The 18,794-nt window shown below is 46.9% G+C and overlaps 1 protein-coding gene and 1 gene segment (V, D, J or C); one reads left to right on the top strand and one right to left on the bottom strand.

The window, feature by feature from the left end:
- Window positions 1-2,581: 2,581 nt before the first annotated feature.
- DAD1 (defender against cell death 1) lies at window positions 2,582-4,550 on the top strand. Its single transcript, XM_057414144.1, has 3 exons — window positions 2,582-2,894; window positions 3,676-3,825; window positions 4,364-4,550. The coding sequence occupies exons 1-2, from the start codon at window positions 2,654-2,656 to the stop codon at window positions 3,804-3,806; spliced, it is 372 nt and encodes a 123-aa protein (XP_057270127.1). The 5' UTR covers window positions 2,582-2,653; the 3' UTR covers window positions 3,807-3,825; window positions 4,364-4,550.
- A 3,300-nt stretch (window positions 4,551-7,850) lies between these two features.
- LOC130601796 (M1-specific T cell receptor alpha chain-like) lies at window positions 7,851-18,070 on the bottom strand. The segment is given in 5 exon segments: window positions 7,851-8,842; window positions 9,312-9,417; window positions 10,582-10,629; window positions 11,064-11,327; window positions 17,940-18,070. Coding segments are annotated over 5 exon segments (507 nt in total).
- Window positions 18,071-18,794: the final 724 nt, after the last annotated feature.

Here is an 18,794-nt window from a genome sequence, read left to right on the forward strand (position 1 = left end):
GTTAACATGCAGTTAACAGTTAACATTTTACCAAGGGTAAACCAGGCCTGACCAATGTGATTGCCATCTCTAAGTATGGCACTATGGATGGGGGGAGCAGTGGCTGTCATTCACCTTGACTTTAGCAAGACTTTTGACACTCTCTTCTCTCTAGGTTAGGACATTGTGCTCTGAGTGGACAACTGGGTAAGTAAAGAACAGATGGGATGATCAGGTTGCCATGTAATGACCAGCCCCAGCTGTGTCTTCAGCCATGCTCGTGCCTGTAACCTGCTGAGAACATCAGCTGGAGGGTCCTTCCACCACATCTCTTAACATTTCTATCACTTCTCCATCTCTCCATTGAGACAGCTCTTTCCAGGGTTCATGTCCTGAGGAAAGTGGAGTTCAAGGGGACCACAGTAAGAGACAGGATTATTTTTTTTTTTTAATTAAGATTTTTAATTTCTTTCACGAAAAGAAGGCCCTGGAATTCTTTTCCAATGGTGATAACTAGGCCTCCTGTTTCTGTGCATAGTGAGTACAACAGGTAAAGACAGTGCTAATTAGAGAAGGCAAAAGCTTTGCACATAAAGCCTTTGACACTGCTGTGGGTGGCAGTGATGAGAGAACAGACTAGAATAAGAACTCTTATTGCCAGCACATGAATCAAACTTAGGACTCTGGCCACTCATTGGTTGACCACAAACACACTTCCCCTCCCTCTGTCTGATCCCCACCAGGATATAAGCCAGAGTCATTGCCTTTCAAAATGTCTTCATTTCCATTCTTCGGGTCAGGCATAATTAAGACGAATGACAATCAAAAGTGATGCTGTTTGTGTTGACTGAAACACACCTCAGAGCTCCCTAATTAGCTACACAATGCTTAAAACTCTATGGGGAGTGGCAGAATGCAGAACTCTGTCAGCAGCTTAATGAGCCCCTTGAGGAACGTGCTGCTACCTTCCTGTTGTTTGTAGCTACAGCAAAACTTGGCAAGGCGCCTTCAAGAAATGACAGAGAGAAGCAGAATGCAAAGTTACTTGGAGTTTTAACAGAGCCCAGTGTGAGATGCAAGACCAGAAATGTCGCTGGACAATGTTTTCCCACCAGGGCTCATCAGAGCAAAACCTCACAGACTTTACTTACAGCCAGCACAGCAATCCATAGACTGCATCAAACTTCCCCTCCAGAGGTCAAACAGCAATCCTCAGCTATCAGGAAGGTGGTCCTTTCAGTCAGCGGTCCAAATACATGGCATGTGGAATGGAAACACTGTGGACCCACCTCTCCAAACCTGGAGATGCACAGGTCCTGCTCAGTCATAATGATCAGTGAAGACGCTGTGACTGCAACACCTGATGTAGAGGGTTGACCACCGTACAGGGGGGGTTTGTACAAGGGGGTCATACAAGGGAGTTGTGCAAGGGGGGATAAAGGAATTTTGCCTTTTTAACAGAAAGCATTGTTTGCAAATACCTGTCAAGCTTGCCATGCAGTGCCAGGACAATAGGCTATTGATAAGGGGGAGAAACAGACTGGTAAGGGGAAGGAACAGTTACTTAGTTCCAGTGAAGACCAGTTTTGTGGTTTGGACTTTGACCAGACTCCTAAAGAGCATGCATGACGGCTAGAGGTGAAAAGTTCAGGCTTGAGGAAGACTCATTTACTTCATCTTGAAGACCCCTCCTCACAAGAGGAAGACTCATTTACTTCATCTTGAGACTCCTGCCCATGACCAGAGGGGGCACTGCACAGGCGCAAAGGATCTTCTAGCTCATTAAAATACGAAGCGCGGATAGGACATGAATATGTATAGGCATATTGTGCAACCTTATGAATAACTTTAGAGAATAAATGTAGAGGGAAACAACACTGAGGCACGCATGCCTTTGGAGGAACTATCCCCCATGCGTCTCAGCGCTGAATAAAAGCATACCTACTTCACAACTTTAATGAGTTGTGGAGTCTATCCACGTATCACACCCACTGCTGACACATTCATGAACCACAAGCCAGGCTCCATCCTCAACCACACTGGCTCATCTCTGGAGCCAAACACATTCAGGCCTAAATGTGGCACCTCGTCCTCCCTTACATTAGGCACTGAACCCCCTCCTTCTCTGCTCTGTGCGATCAAAATCATGAGGTTAATGCCTGCCCAGTACTTAGGCCTATGATGCTTCCCTCCAGGGAAGTCAAGACAGGGAAGTCAGCATCGAGGCACCAAAGGAGTCCCTCCCTGGAGAGCTGTTCATTGTACCACACTAAGCAAAGCTCTGCTGCTGCTCTTGACGGGCACAACCCTGCTCTGGGTCAGCCAAACAAGAGGTAAGGGCTTGCCTGGGTTTTTTCTAGACTCCTTTTAGCTTGAACCTATTTCAGCTTGACCTTGCTGGCGGGGGCTGCAGCCGCTCCTTGCCCATCGCATCGGGAGCTGAGCTTCACCGCACGCCCAAGGCCACCCGGGACCCGCTCCCTCCCCGCGCCGCGCCTCTCGCACATGCGCACTGCGCCGGCAGCGCCTCCTAGCTCCGCCCCTTGACGGACCCGCGCCTGCGCGGCACCCTCCGACACGGCTGCGCGCTGGGCTTGCGCCTGCGCAGTACCGCCGCGGCCCGGAATCACTGCTCGCAGCCGCTTCCGCCCACCTCAGCCGGGCCGGCGGGACCATGTCGGGCGCGGCGGGCTCCGGTGCTGCGGGCGCGGGCTCGGTGGGCTCGGTGGTGCGGCGTTTCCTGGCCGAGTACGGCAGCGGCACGCCGAGCCGCCTCAAGGTGCTGGACGCCTACCTCCTGTACGTGCTGCTCACCGGCGCGCTGCAGTTCGGCTACTGCCTCGGCGTCGGCACCTTCCCCTTCAACTCCTTCCTCAGCGGCTTCATCTCCGCCGTCGGCAGCTTCATCCTCGGTGGTCAGTGCCCGCCGTGGCCCCGCGCGGTGTTCACCGGGACCCCCTCCGCGATAAAGCCGGAGCCCCCCGGCCGTCAGAGCGGTGCCTGGAAGTGCCCGTTTGCCTTGTAGGAAACGTAGGATTCCCTCAACCCGGCAGTCGGGGAGGTCCCATAGCACCCTCCAACACCCCTCGCTCCCCCTTGTGCTGCCGGAAGCCCCTTGGCTCCTGCCCCACAGCAGCTGTGACCCTGCAGGGGTCCTGCCCGTATGTCACTCCCAGGGTGTCCTCCCTGTCAGTCAAGGAGCCCTCCTTATTACTACTTTATATTTAGTAGTGCCCATGGTGAAATTCCAGCTCTAGCAACGACTTTTTCAGGGTATTGCTCACCCATAATACTCCCCAAAACCACCGTGCACCAGTGCAGCCCTCCTCAACGCACCCAGTGGAGGACATAGAGATATCCCTGTGTTCACCCCAAAACCACCTTGTGTCTGTGCAACCCTCGCCAATGCACCCAGTGGAGGACATAGAGATATCCCTGTGTTTACGCTAGTCCCATCTAAGCCTGTTCTTCAGATTCGCTTGGCCCCCCTGATGGTCTAGTGCTATGGCAGAATTGATTGTATAAAAGCCCTGCACAAATCCATTGCCAGTGCCCTGTTCATCTTACAGTAAAGATGGAGATACCTTTTCTTTTGGTAACCAGCTGGAATGGTGACCTAGACTGGACTGGGCTGCCCCAGGACAATTGTGCTTCTTTTTCTGGTCACTAATCTCTTATTCCTTCTCTACCGTACAGTCTGCCTCCGGATCCAGATCAACCCCCAGAACAAAGGCGAGTTCCAAGGCATTTCACCAGAGCGGGCGTTTGCTGATTTCCTCTTTGCCAACACCATCCTCCATCTCGTCGTCATCAATTTTGTTGGCTGAGCCTAGAAGAGACTCTAAGGTACTGATCCATGTGGTCACAAAAGGGGGAACCGCAGGTCACAGGACTGCAGTACTTCTGTCCCTGGGAGAGAACTAGAAAGATAGTGAATCCAGAAGGCCTAGCTCCCAGCTTTGTCTTGGCCAAGTACAGTAAAGCTTTTGGGTTAGGATTTATGGCTTTCTGGTTTCATGCGTGTACTTTTTTTTTTTGGCTTTTATCATTTAAAAAGCAGTTTAACTAAGAGTATTATGTAGACTCGCTCATGTTTCTCTCTTATGAGATAAATACGCTGTTCTTTGAAAGAGAGGCTTTGGAAGCTGGAAGTCCTGGGCTCTTTGGGTGAGGATTATCCTATTTGGAGGCCATGGAATGGCTGGCGTCTTAAGTCTGGAGTTTCTCAGCAGATGAGAGCAGGGAGTTTGGTGCTGGAAAATGGAGGATGTGCCCTGTTGTTACTGTTGCAAGGGGCTATAAGATCATTGGGGCCTGTGGGGTATTTCCTCTCCCATTGCAGAAGCCTTGCTCACATTGCCTTTATTTCTTTCTTTCCTACCAGGTCTTGAGCTCTGATGTCAAACTTGGCACTGGGAAGTGCTGTTCCCCAGCAGAGTCTTACCTACTTCCTTGGTGGAGGAAGGAGACCCAGGGCTCAAGATTTCTTTCCCTCAGACTGCCCTATGGAGGGGTCTGCTGCCTTGTTACAGTGACTGTAATCCTTTCTGTCAATAAAAACCTTTATGATACTGCAGTCTTTTCCCTATTGCTGATCAGTACAGAAGTTCTTCTGACACCTAAGTTCCCTCTCAGGCACAGCTCCCTGCCTTTTACATTTCTCCCTCCTATTCTACCCAGCAGGCTTTTTTCTGTGCCCCAGTTTCAGAGGGAAGCAGGAAACAAGTCATGGAAACTCGGTTGTCATCCACTCTTTTCATCTTCCTATTTCCTGCCCCTCCAAACCTTTGACTAGAGAATTTACTGGTGTTGCCTTCATGCATGAGGCTCTATCCTTGCTTCAGGCTTGTCCAGTTTGCTCTGCAGCAGAAGCACTGGATAGGTAAAATATGTGTTGAGGCAATGTGAAAAGAAATGTTTGTCTGCTGGCACTCGGGAGATCTGATATGGGATATGGGATCTGATAGCTTCAACCTCAGTGTTAGATTATGGCTTCTCTTCACCACCTTTTCCCTTCTAGCATTTCCAGATGTGCTACAGCCATTAAACCTGTAAAAGTGTGAAACCTGGGGCTCCTAAGTCTCTTGCCTATTATAGGCTCTGAAGAATGAGGTATGAGGGAGCTGGGTCTTTACTGTCACGAAGGATGCTCTCCGGGTCTGGTAGGAAAAGAGAATTCATGCCAGCTCTGACAGCACCATCTCCCTCCAGCCCCAGGCATTAAGCTGGGTTTGTACTGCTGGGGAGCAGGCAGGGAACATGACAGCAGGCAGGTCTTGTAAATGAGCCACCGCGCTCTTTCCCATAAGAGAGGCCCTCAGTCAGGCGGAGCAGAGCCAGCGTGTCCACAGGAAGCAAAGCAGAGCCCCATGTTCACAAGAGGCGGAGCAGCTCCGGCTCTCCCCTTTGCCACTGCTGTTTGTGAGCTGCTAGTGCCTCCGTGTGGTTTGCGTGACTCAAGGGCTCTTCTATGGCCACTTCTGCTTAAGGTCTACATGGAGCCTGTGGAAAAGGGGAAAAAGTGGGGATTCTGTAGGGTTCCTTCCCCCCCAGCTAATTTTTACCAGCTTGCAATGCCACTAGTTGCCATGAACTCAGCACTAACTAGAATGCAGGTCCCATTAGAGCTAATTCCACATGTGATAAAGTTTTAACAAGTCTGTAGATAACTTGAAGCTTTGTTCCTTACATAGACCATACTTTGGTGGCAGATGTCAGGGTCTTTTCTCCAACAAAACCCTAGAAAGGATGCAAATTCATCTCCTACCCATAACTAGGTATTAAGGGACAGGAGCTGGTGTTGGGGAGAGGGTGGTTTCTCCTTCCTTGCTAATGTGAGAGGACTCTGGCCTGCCCCATCTTCCTCCCTTCTCTTTTGAGTGAGAAGTGAAAGGATTTTTCTGCACAGATTCACTGCCTGTATAACAGGGTGCAGAGGCCTATCAGCAAATTCACAGTTCTAAGATCTCTTCCCCACCCCTTACCATGCTTTATAATGTATTTTTTCCCCTCGTTTACCCGGCCCACACTATAGATAGCTCAATCTTTCCTGCCATGCCCAGAACAACTTCCCCCCCAGAACTAAGAGCACCAGGCTGTGGGGAAGGGGCAGGAAGGGAGGGTGCCTTAACCTCATTCAATATTGGCTTGTGGCCTAACGTCTGCTGTTCTTTTCCACACACATCTCCTCCTCCCTGCCACGTGTCACACCAGCCCTGCTCCCCTCGCCCCCCGTTTTGTGCTCCACTTTCCAGAGGAAGTGGTTTATGTGGTTGGGTGTAGAAGAGCAGCGAAAGGTGACCCAGATCTTGTTTGTGGCATCATGGAACTGGTGGTGCAGCCTCTTCCTGCCCCACCTGGGCTCTCAGACCCCTTCCACATCCTGCCCTACTGTGTTATTTCCTGCCTTTGCTTTGCACTGCAGGCTTTCTTTCTTGAAATAAACAAGAAAGAGCAAAGTGGTGATGATATCTCCACTAATATCTCTAAAGTATATTTAAACTAGACCTACAAATTCAGTGTTTTGCAGATCGTATACTAAGAGTCACTTCAGTCAAAACATTTATCTATACACCCATTCCTCACTTGGCAAATCGTATTACTGGGGTCATTGAACCTGGAAAAGGCTGAGATGTGGAAAAAGAGGCAACACACTGTTCCTCTTTGACCATACAGCTAGGTGCAGGGTTGAAGTGCAACACAAAACATTTCAGATGGATAAAAGTAGTGAGGATGGAAACCCTCCTTCCCTGAAGGCTTCTGGAATGTGATTACTCCATTGGAAATCTGTGAAATGTAATGATTTGCTTTGTAATTCAAATCTGGTTTAGGCAGCTTCATCAAGTGACGTGACAGATCTCATCATGAGCAAATGTAAGCTTCAAGAGCTGCCTGAAATCTCATATTTAAAGAGCTGGAGAGAAATGAGTGGCTGTTGTTTCAAGGGAGAGGCAAGAGAATGAATCCCTGAGCATCTGTACCCAGAAAGTTTGAAGAGGTCAGTAACTCTGTCACCCTGTGACCTGCTAAATGGTCAGGTGACAGCACTGTGGCAGGAGACCAGGAAGACTATTGTGCTGTGGCAGGAATGCTGGCCTGGTTTCCACACAGGGCCCTCTCCCACGTGAAGCACCAGGGCTTTTGTCTAAAAGCATTTGAAGCATGAGCCTTTTCAAAATCAGAGTTCCTTGCAATTGCTGTGAATCCAGCAGGGTGAGAAATACCCGGGGAGGGAGAATCACCCCCATCATCCAGCAAGGCTTTCCCTGCCACTCAGTTTGGACCCTGGTGTGAGGTGTGAGCAAGGTTCAGTCTTTGCAGGAAAGGCTGTGTTTCTTTCAGAGCACCCTTCTCATTTCTCCCTCCAAATGCAGCTTGCCAGTAGCAGTCTGAGCCTGGAGACACAGTCTGGACAGTTGGTGTCATTAATGCAAAGCAGGGACCTTATTCTCCAGTGATGCTTGGGAGTGGGGAGCATTCAGAGGTAGGACACTTTAGGTTTCTGTGTTCTCCATAGCAGTAGGTATCTGCCTTCAAGAGCCTGGACTACTCCCCTTACTGTGGGCAAGCCATATTTTACCTTTGTCTTCACATAGTGCAAACTCTACCCTTGGAGGAGAGCTGCTTTCCACCATTCCCCACCCTCCAAGCTGTTCTTACCCAGACACAGCAAGGATGTTCTGGGAAGAGACTCTGTAGATCCCTGCAGTAGATTCCCCAAGTCCTGCAAAAAGTGCCTGGTGGCCAAGTCAGGCTGAAGGGAAGAGTCTGCTGCCCCTTCCCTCCTTCACCCTAAAGGCCAGGCTCATTCCTAAAGCTCATTGGAAGGGTGAAACAAGTGCCTTAAACTACAGATACAAAACACAAACAAGTTTCTTATTTTTGATAAGAACTGTTTAATAGCAGCCAAAGGCCCAAAGAAATGCCAAAGACATCAATGTGGTTGCCAATACAATTCAACCAATAGCAGCATGTGATTTTTACATGCATGCAGTGTTTCCAAGGAGCACAGACATGGGCAGGAAAATATTTCAGTGTGGTTTTATGCAATGATTATGAAAATACATTGGGAAATCCAAGATCATAAAATCATAGAATCCTAGAATGTTTGGGTTGGAAAGAACCTCAAGATCATCTAGTTCCATGGGCATGGGACACCTCCCACCAGACCATGTCAAAGATTAGAACTAAAGAAAAAGAACAAAAGTAGTTTGTATTTTTACTAAATGCAAAGCCAAATCTTCAGCTGATTTAAATTCAGAAAATGTTAAGGCCAGATAGACCCCAAAAAGTACTAAACCTCATTCTTTTGTTCTGTGATAATGAAGTGAGAAGTTCATTGAATTCAGGACTTTTGGGTGACCCGAGTAACTCTCCCTTTGCTTTTCAAACTGTTGCAACTGAAACGGTGTCTTTGGGTGTGCACCCTAAGAGGTGCATACCTGAAAGCTACCAAAATATGAAAAATTCACATTCAGGTAATATTTAACTTGCAGATTTCAACAAACACCACGTCCAAACAACAGAAATCGGATGTCATTTTAACACCAGTAGGTAAGAGTGATATTTGGTAATTTATAGTTATGCCAAACTGTGCTTTATGCAAAAAGAGGCATTGTCGTGCTAAATGAATCAGGCATCTGGGGGAGGAGAATGCTGGAAATTTTAAGCTTAGGTTTGAGTAGCTTTGGAACAATGCAAATAAAGCAATTTAGATTATAATGACTGGCTGATACACAGATAGCAAGTGATATCTCTTTCAATAGGAATGCCTGTGTGCCCTCTTGCAGATGGTGCTCTGGTAAAGGTTCCTCAGCAGACTTTTTTGATACTTCAGGCCTGCACCATCTAGTTACTTTCATTCCTGTAACAAAATAAAGGTGTGTTATATCATTATTTGGGATACAGCGACAAGATTGCAGACCTGAAGTGTCTAGGCAATAGAAAGAGGAGAGACACTAGACCAAAGCTAGTATATCAGGTGTAAGGTCTTAAAGTCAGTAAGCATCAAACATTCCCAGCTGGAGACTGGTCAGGGGATGAATTGAATGGATGAATGCAGACAAGAGAGGGATGCAGAAATAGAAGGGAGGGATATCTAGAAAGAAGGAAAAAGTTAAATTTGCATGTGGATAAGGAAAAGTAAATAGACTTCAGGGGTGGGCAAAAGCAATGATATGGCCAAAGGAGTGGAGGGATTTTACTGTTGGTATACAGAAAGGTGTATGCATAGACTGCATAAACACTTATTACAGAGAAGGGACACTCACAGCTAATGAACTGATGCAGATGTTTTCTGTCAGAGGCCTTGCCACCCCCCCATGCATACTCACTTTTTTTTCCACACCAGTATCGTCATCAGGACATTAAAAATTATTCCTTTCATTAAAGTTATTTTCAGACCCAGCTGTGATAAAGACATCGTGTTCAGGTTCTCATCTGTAAAAGGAGCAGAGGATGAAAGTCACAAGAGCACTGAGACATCCTCGCTTCCAGAAAGACTTACAAGCACTCTTAATGAAGCTGTTCTGCTTTGTATGACTGAGCCATCTAATAGGGTAGCTCCTGAGACAGTGAGTGGGACTGTCTCACACTTTAATTTCTTTCAATTGGTGTTTCAAGGGCCAGGTTTTCATTCAATAACCATTTACTCATGCAATATGCAAGTCTGCCGACCATCTAGCTGGCTTTAAATGAAGTGTTTTATAAACTCAGGATGCTGGAGGCATCCCTCTTTCTTCTCCATGAAGTTTTTTAAGATAGGCATGGGGATAACAAGTTTAATTTGATTCAAAGAACACAAAGGCTACTTGGAATTTCTATTAAGCTCAAGTTACAAAGCCATTTTCATTTGCAAATACATTGCTCTATATTGGGGAAGCAGGGAGCTGTCATCAAATAGTCATTTTATGTTTATCACACCCTGTAAAAAGACTGATCAAATCAGCCAAGTTTACTGGTGGGTGTTTCTCTGAAGTGGTGTTTTGGAAACATTTGGCTAACTGGGTTCTTTTGAGCAAGGTTTGCAAAAGCATAGCTATTCTGCAAACATGGCAAGAGCAGATGCAGGTCAGCTCCTTTGAACTAGCAGGAGCAGCAATTGCCTGGGCCCCAGCACTGGCTAGTATACTCCCACAGCCATAAGCTGAAGGAAAGCTTTCTCAGAGGCACCGTATCTTTAGTGCAACCCTGCTTCTGAGCACACACTGCAGAAACCACGTGCTTATCTTTTAGTTCATCAGGTGTTTGTGTACCCCAAAATAAAACTAACTCTTTTGAAGTCTGAAATGCAGGCAGGCATCCAGTAAGGCTGACTCATATTGGTACTTTCAGTCATTACAGGATGGGGAGCAGTGTTTGGCTGGTCTTAGCAAGGGCATGTAGGCACATGCTACACCAAATTACCAGCTCAGACCTGGAAGACTACATTAACCCAATGACTTCCAGCTTTGACATTTAAAGCCTCTGGGGCCCTTTCAGAAGTTTCCAGTCTGAGCTTTTTGCTCCAACAGGAGTTCTGCAAACAGGAAACATTAACCAAAACTTGGGAAGCCATTTCCTTTAATCAGGACAAGCTTTACCCCTCAAATGCTGTGTGCATACCTGTCCTGAATTGTAGAGACATTCCTGTAACACATAAAGCACTGGAACCTGCAAAAAGTAGCAATAAATGTAATTAATAACAGAAATGTACTTCCTTGGAAGTTCATAAAGAGAAATCTGCGCTGGCTGGATTAGAGTTTCTGGCTAGTAAACCCTCCCAGAAACACATTTCTGCTGGTTTCAGGGCAAGCATAAAACATGATCCAATTAAACTTTAGTGTTCCATTAGACAGAGGAATTTCAAGCTTTATATGCTCCACAGTGTGATTTTAAGAGCTCTTTGCTGTGACGGTACCAGTCTACCAGCCCTTAATCTTGTTTCCAGCAAGGGGGAACAGAGGCAACAAGTCAACATTCCTCTAGAGTCTGGGAACATAATGCATCTTTGCTTGCAGGGTTGGGAGATGTGAGTCCTGATCATACCACTAGCACAGAGACCAGAGTTCCACTAACCCTGTACAGACATGCAACAATGCCATTACCACTTTCAGGATCTTCCCCCTCCAGTGCTCCAAATCCCTTGTGATTTGCACCACACAGCATTTCATCTTTCTTGCCCCAGTAGGTTGACAGGTAGCTGGCTTCCTGTTTGTTCTCAGGTGTTGTCACCTCCACAACAGTATTTGTCACCTTATCAGCCCAGTTAAGAGTAAGCTTTTCAGGGGAATAATCTGTGATAAGGCACATTTCCACATTCTCATCATCTTTAGAGGTCAGCCTGTAGACTGAAGGAGATGGAGTAATGTCTGAAAAAGAAGAAGAGACATTAGATGAGAATACACAGTCATAGTTCCTGCTGCTTTTAGGGAAAGAAAGATGAAACCAATGAATGTTTCATCATGTTCCTCCACTTGATAGTGCAGGACAAGATTTTTTACTACATTTTCCCTCGCAGAAGAAGGGTGTGGGGAACTGAAGGCTGCAGATAGAAGACTAAGACACCTGGGGTTTATTTCTGTTTTCTTGCTTCAAATTCTGCTAGCAAGTCAGTTAGACTAGGATTTTCCACACATATCAAAACACGACCTGTGGTTAAACTCTCTTTGGCACGTTTAGCTTTGTAAACTGGTACCCTCAGCATACATTTCATCTTGTCTAGCTCTTGAAGTCTGATTCTTTGAGAAGGTGCTTTCCTAAATCTTTGCTTATGAGTAATAGTTAAATGTGATGGGCATTGTATTACTCTAATGATGAACAGATACCAAATATCATTGAAGGCTTACTGTAGCAAAGATGCAGGTTTGGGGGTCTCAGCTGCCCTCTGGCTGCATTTTCCATTGGACTTCAGAGTCACAGGTTTGAATGGGAGTTTCAGTTCACAACTCTTATCTTGTAGGGCTGAGAGTTTAGATTAGTATTTGCTTTGTGCCTGTTCACACACCACACTGCTAAATACTGTAGAAATACCAAGGAGTACTTAGCTCCTAGATGAAGAAGTTTCAATTTATTCCCATGGAAGAAATTTGAACTCAATCTTGGCTTTTAGAAACTGTCTCAAATCCTTATGCAAGTGTAGCCCCTACCCTGTCACTGAGATAAATGCTTTTCATCAGTTGTCAGCACCTTAAAGAAATAGCCTGCTTCTTTATTAGCATGATGTCAGAAAAAAGCCTAATCCACAAAGCTTAAGTATTCCTTCTCTGGCCCTTCTACTGAACTGCTCTCTATCTATCCCAGTTTTACCCTGGCTTTGAGGAAGTTAATGAGGCTTCCTCTTTCCCACCTGTGCAGAATACAGGCTAATGTATATTCTGACTCCTTCAACACCATTCCCAACTCCCATCCTCCCAGTTATTGGTTTGGAAATAGATTTCAGTGATGCTTGTTAGGGAAAGGAAGACACGAGCAGATAGAAAGCTTTATGGTAGATCCCTGTATAAAACAGAGATGAACCAGGGTACGTCATTGTCACGGAGTACATATATAGAAAGAAATAAGAAGGAGGAATTGATGGAGCTGTTCTGCTTCTCTCTCATAATGAGTATCATGCTTTCTGAAGAGCTACAGATCCAGCTCTCTCCAAATTACTGTGGTTTTCTCCCTTTCAATCTGTGCAATGCTTTTGCAGGCAGCTTCAGCAGCACCTATTTTGCAAAGTACTCATTCTTACTCAGAGTGGCCGCTGCCTTTGTTCTGGTACTAGAGTCTTTTTCCGATAAGGTCCTTTGCATATTTGCACCTTATGAAAGTTTTCAGCTAGTCTTGGTAAATGCCATCTATGATAACCACAGCGCTGTGACCTGTGCTTCCTGTTATTCCATCTGAATGAGTTGGCGGATGCATTGGAGGTGCTGTATCGCTATTTGTGACCTCTTCTTGTAGGAAAGATTGAGAAGGAAATCATGATACTCTGAGCTGTCCACCAAGCCTAATTTCATCTTTACTGGAGGATATCTTCCAGATGGAAGAACAAGAGCTCTTAGAATGCTATTCCTACCCACTCTACAGAGAAAGCCCACTCTGAAGACTGATTTCAGGGAGAAAGCAGTAGAAGATTGTTCCAACATCACACTGAAACCTATGCTTTTTTTCCAAACAAGCTGCAGTAGAAATCCTGAGCTGCTTTAGCACACAGCTTGTATTATGCAGATTTACATCACTCTCCATTCCCTCCAAAGCAAACTTTCTGTATCTCTGGTCAGACTGGAACTGGTGTGACAGAGATTAGATCCTCTTCCCGTTCTTCAGCCTGAGACATGAAATTCCACAACTAGAGTTAACCTGAAGCTGCTGCCCAACTCAGAGGAAATACACCTCCTCACACACTCATACAGGCTAATCTTGACCCCAGAGGTGCAACACCAGTGACTTAATGAGCACTTTAGTGATGGCTGTCCCCAGTGGAAGTTCCAAAAGGTCTGCCAGAGGTCTTTTATGGGCCCTGCATGGTTAGAGGTACTGTGCCACTAGGAGTAGCTTCGTGCCTGTGACATTGTCTAAGTCAGCTCTGTGTCATGGGTTTCCTTCCAATAGTTTCATAAACTGTTAAGAGTAGGAACTGACCTGCTGATTTCTCCAGGTATGTGAACTTCTCAAGTTACCCCACTACAAGTGGGGTACACTCAGTGAGAGATACTCACAGAAAACTCCATAGTTTATTTCTTCCCGTCAAAGTTCACACACCTGGAAGAGTGGCACGGAATGGTGCACCAACACAAGTTGTCAGTTTTACATCTTGTCTCCCAGGAAAGCTCCACAGCTGGTGGAACTCCATTCATTGCTCTGCAGAGCATCTCTGCGGCTCTGCAATATCCAGCAGAGACTGCAGTAACCAAGAGCTTGCCGGTGCTAAGTTTTGGGAACAGCTTCTGAACTGCAGCTCGCTGCTCTCCCAGCAAACATTCACCTTGGCCCTGGGGGGACTGAAGATTCCCCCTCAACAACTCAGTGTCCCAAACCTCAGCAATCTTACTTGGTATCACCACGAGCCTGGTCCCGTGTCCAAAGGTAAGTTGGTAGCTATTCACAGACACTGTGTTGTTTGCCATAGCAAAAACCTGCATAACACTTCTATCCACCCCAATCTGCCCAAGTAACATTCCTCAAGGAAATCCCACCATTTTGCATGAACATACTTCTAATGCATTACACCTTCCTTCCATGGCCATGGCTTATTTTTCTTCCTCCCCACACTACAGCCTCATTAAATGTGGCATTCCATGCCACAAAGAAGAGCCACAAGGCAATTCTCTTTCTACCTCCATCCTTGACAAATCCAAACCACCACCACTTATTAAAAGCTACTACAGTTTCTTTCTCATCTCTCTTCTTCTATTTCACTTACTTGTTTACCCAAGTTTTCACTTACTTTCCCCAGGATGGAGCTTTTCCTGGTCCACACTGATTAGAGAGGAAGTCTACCACTTCTTTAAAAGGAATACTAAAACCATCCCAAATAGCTCCCCAAAGCCAGTACAGTTATTTGTGAAGCTAGACCACAGAATTGTCTCTGTTGAGTCCATCCGAACATAGAGGAGACAGCTCACCTGGCACAACAACAAGTTTGGTTCCACTTCCCCACGTGAGTGTTTTCCATCCTCCAATATTGACACCGTGTGAGCTGTCTTTACAAAATGGGTCTCTTCCTTCAGCCACCTCAGTGGGTACTGGAGGCCTTGGATACATTCAAGCATCTATCTGGCTCTGCAAGAACCTATAAATACCCATACAGATGTCCACACATCCTCTAGCCTCTCTTTCTCAATTAGCTTTTTCCATGTTCAAAGGCATGGGAGCAACCAGATTTCATTACATCCACCTCAGGTATCAGAGATGGGAACACCCTGCTCCTTAAGAATCAGGGAAGGCTTTATGATCCCTTGACCCAAAGCCTTCTTCTTGTTCCATACAGAGTTTCCCTTTGCCTTTTCTTATTTTTAAGGCCTATCAGTGACACCTCCCTCCCATGAGAACGCTTTCCAGTATCAGGGGGACCGTGCAGCCCAAAAGTGCTGCTACACAGAGCATGGGGAAATTCATTCCCGAAACTGCGTTTCAAGTTGCACATCCAAGTGGGAGGTTTTGTGCATGTCCAGTATCCCTGAGACTCCCCTGATTACATTCTCTGCATTAAATGAAACACTGCCCATGTTCTCCTTCCCACCTACAACGTGACCCAGAGTAACTATGCCTAAGAGGGCAGTACAGTGAACAGCCAAGGACTATGGACAAAGCAAACACAGGAAAGATGCACACTCACTGGGTTGGACGGTCAGCCTGGTCCCGGAGCCAAAAGTCAGCTTGTAGGTGGACCCATAATCACACAGCATTTCCTTCCATAACAAAAAGCCTCTCAAGCCACTTGAGAAGCAGCACATCGCCCTAAGCCTACACCGAGTCATGCATAGGCAGTGGCAGCAGAAGAGTGGCAGTGCTTCCCACTCACTCAGATTCTTGGGCAAGGCTCTTGGAGTATATAGTCACAGTTTTCAAAGGAGGAAAGAATTTCTTTTGACACGTTTTCCCTTGCTTCTTTCCCCTGGGATGGAGCCTTTCCTCGTGCACATTGCTTAGATAGAAAGTCAACCACTTCTTTGAGGGGAATACTAAATCCATCCCAAATTGCTCCCCAAAGCCACTACACTCTTATTTGTGAAGCTAGACCACAGGATTGTGTGTGTTGAGTCCATCCGAACACAGAGAGGAGACAGCTCACCTGGCACAACAAGAAGTTTGGTTCCACTTCCCCATGTGAGTGCTGTCCATCCTCCAGTACTAACACCGTGTGAGCTGTCTTTACAAAATGGGTCTCTTCCTCCAGCCACCTCAGTGGGTGCTGGAGGCCTTGGATACATTCAAGCATTTATCTGGCTCTGCAAGAACCTATAAATACCCATACAGATTTCCACACTGCTCCTCTAGCCCCTCTTTCCCCTCTTTCTCAATTAGCTTTTTTCATGTTCAAGGACATAGGAGGAACCAGATTTGATTGCAGCCAGCTCAGGTATTAGAGATGGGATCACCTTACTCCCAAAGTATCAAGGAACAATTTATGATCCCTGCCCCAGAGGCTTGTTCTTACAGGAATGACAAAAAAGGGATGGGAATAAGAACACAATCCCAGTCCAGGGTGAGCTCCATCTTCAGCTGGGACTCCCTCCTTAATCTGGCTCTTGGGTCAAGAGCACTGTTAAACCTGTGCTTACAAATTCCATTTTGGAGGACTGCTGTTTCTGCCTTCAGTTACACGAGGGGGGATTTCATGAATACACCATCTGAGAGACTGCTCTTCATTGTCTGCCTGGAAATAGCACCTCTGTTCTCCTTCCCTAGGAAAGGTGAGCTCGATAGAACAAGTTTATCTGCAAGGCACCCTAAGGGGCTTTTGGCAAAAGGCACACAGAAAAGCTGCACACTTACAGGGCTGGACAGACAGTCTGGTCCCTGAGCCAAACGTCAGCTCGTACTTGCCGCTATTATAATCACACAACATTTCCTCCCATAACAAAAACCCCAAGCCACTTTTGAAGCAGCACATGTCCCCAAGCCTTTGCCCAGCTATGCCTAGGCTAGCAGGGGCAGCAGAAGGGTGGCAGTGATTCCCACTCACTCAGATTAAAGTAAGCAGTGCCCATGTTCTCCCTCCCACCTGTAACGTGACCCAGACAGAGTAACTATGCCTACGAGGGCACTATGGTGCACAGTCAAGGACTATGGACGAAGGAAACACAGGAAAGATGCACACTCACTGGGTTGGACGGTCAGCCTGGTCCCGGAGCCAAAAGTCAGCTCGTAGGTGTTGCCAATATTCACACAGCATTTCCTTCCATAACCAAAACCCCGCAAGCCACTTTTAGAAGCAGCACATGTCCCCAAGCCTTAACCCAGCTATGCCTGGGCTAGCAGTGGCAGCAGAAGGGTGGCAGTGATTCCCACTCACTCAGATTCTTGGGCAATGCTCTTGGATGTCAGTATATATTCACAGCTTCCAAAGGAGGAAGGCATTTCTTTTCACAAGTTTTCCCTTGCTTCTTTCCCCTGGCATGGAGCCTTTCCTGGTCCACATTGCTTAGGTAGGAAGTCAACCACTTCTTTGAGGGGAATACTAAATCCATCCCAAATTGCTCCCCAAAGCCACTACACTGTTATTTGTGAAGCTAGACCACAGGATTGTGTGTGTTGAGTCCATCCGAACACAGAGAGGAGACAGCTCACCTGGCACAACAAGAAGTTTGGTTCCACTTCCCCATGTGAGTGCTGTCCATTCACCAGTACTAACACCGTGTGAGCTGTCTTTACAAAATGGGTCTCTTCCTTCAGCCACCTCAGTGGGTGCTGGAGGCCTTGGATACATTCAAGCATCTATCTGGCTCTGCAAGAACCTATAAATACCCATACAGATTTCCACACTGCTCCTCTAGCCCCTCTTTCCCCTCTTTCTCAATTAGCTTTTTTCATGTTCAAGGACATGGGAGGAACCAGATTTGATCGCAGCCAGCTCAGGTATTAGAGATGGGATCACCTTACTCCCAAAGTATCAAGGAACAATTTATGATCCCTGCCCCAGAGGCTTGTTCTTACAGGAATGACAAAAAAGGGATGGGAATAAGAACACAATCCCAGTCCAGGGTGAGCTCCATCTTCAGCTGGGACTCCCTCCTTAATCTGGCTCTTGGGTCAAGAGCACTGTTAAACCTGTGCTTACAAATTCCATTTTGGAGGACTGCTGTTTCTGCCTTCAGTTACACAAGGGGAGATTTCATGAATACACCATCTGAGAGACTGCTCTTCATTGTCTGCCTGGAAATAGCACCTCTGTTCTCCTTCCCTAGGAAAGGTGAGCTCGATAGAACAAGTTTATCTGCAAGGCACCCTAAGGGGCTTTTGGCAAAAGACACACCGAAAGGCTGCACACTTACAGGGCTGGACAGACAGTCTGGTCCCTGAGCCAAACGTCAGCTGGGTGTAGCTGCTGCCATAATCACACAGCATTTCCTTCCATAACAAAAAGCCCAGCAAGCTGCTTGAAAGAGCAGCATCTGTCCCCAGGGCTCTGCCCAGCTTGGCCTTGTAGGAGAGGCAGCAGAAGGGTGACAAGAGACTGAAGGATCCCAGGGCAGGAGCAGGGGTTGCCACAATGCCCATGTGGGATGAGGCCAAGGCTGGGGACAGAACTAAGGGGCGCTCCTCAACCTCCTTCCCCTGTCCCCACAGTTCCTTCAGCTTTTCCCCTGGATTGTTGTTAAAGTGGGAAATCTACCCCAGGTTGATCAAAAACCAGTCAGGTGGTGCATGTTCCATAGAGCTCACCAAGCCTGAAAAGTGTCAGGCAGTCTTGGCTTGCTCAGCAAGCACTTTCTGGGCAACACAAAGAGCCTTGTCCCACTCCCAAAGGTGCCTTTGTGGTAAGCACCATTGCTCACACTCACATCCACCGCAGCACGAACAGTGCAGGGATACACGGACACTAGAACAGAAGGACTGCTGGAACAACTTTAGTATGGACAGGACCTGCCTCCATCCTTCTCTGGGGTATCAGTTCTCAAAAACCATACATCCATGAGTGCCCAGGCAGAAGAGGGAATTGGGAACAGGCTTCTAAAGAATCTTTGATTCCATAACAGACAGCACAGGAGCACAAGGCAAAGGACAGGCAGGAAAAGCAAGTCCAAGGGACACCTGGAGAACTGCACAATTCCCTTCCACGATTGGTCTCCATATAACTACTAAAAGCAAGATGAAAATTCAGCAATTCCAGTTTCCAGGACAAGTTG

Source organism: Pezoporus wallicus, unplaced genomic scaffold, assembly GCF_028554395.1.
Source record: "Pezoporus wallicus isolate ANWC-B61680 ecotype Strahan unplaced genomic scaffold, APGP_CSIRO_Pwel_v1 contig_13150, whole genome shotgun sequence".
Lineage (NCBI taxonomy): Eukaryota > Metazoa > Chordata > Aves > Psittaciformes > Psittacidae > Pezoporus > Pezoporus wallicus.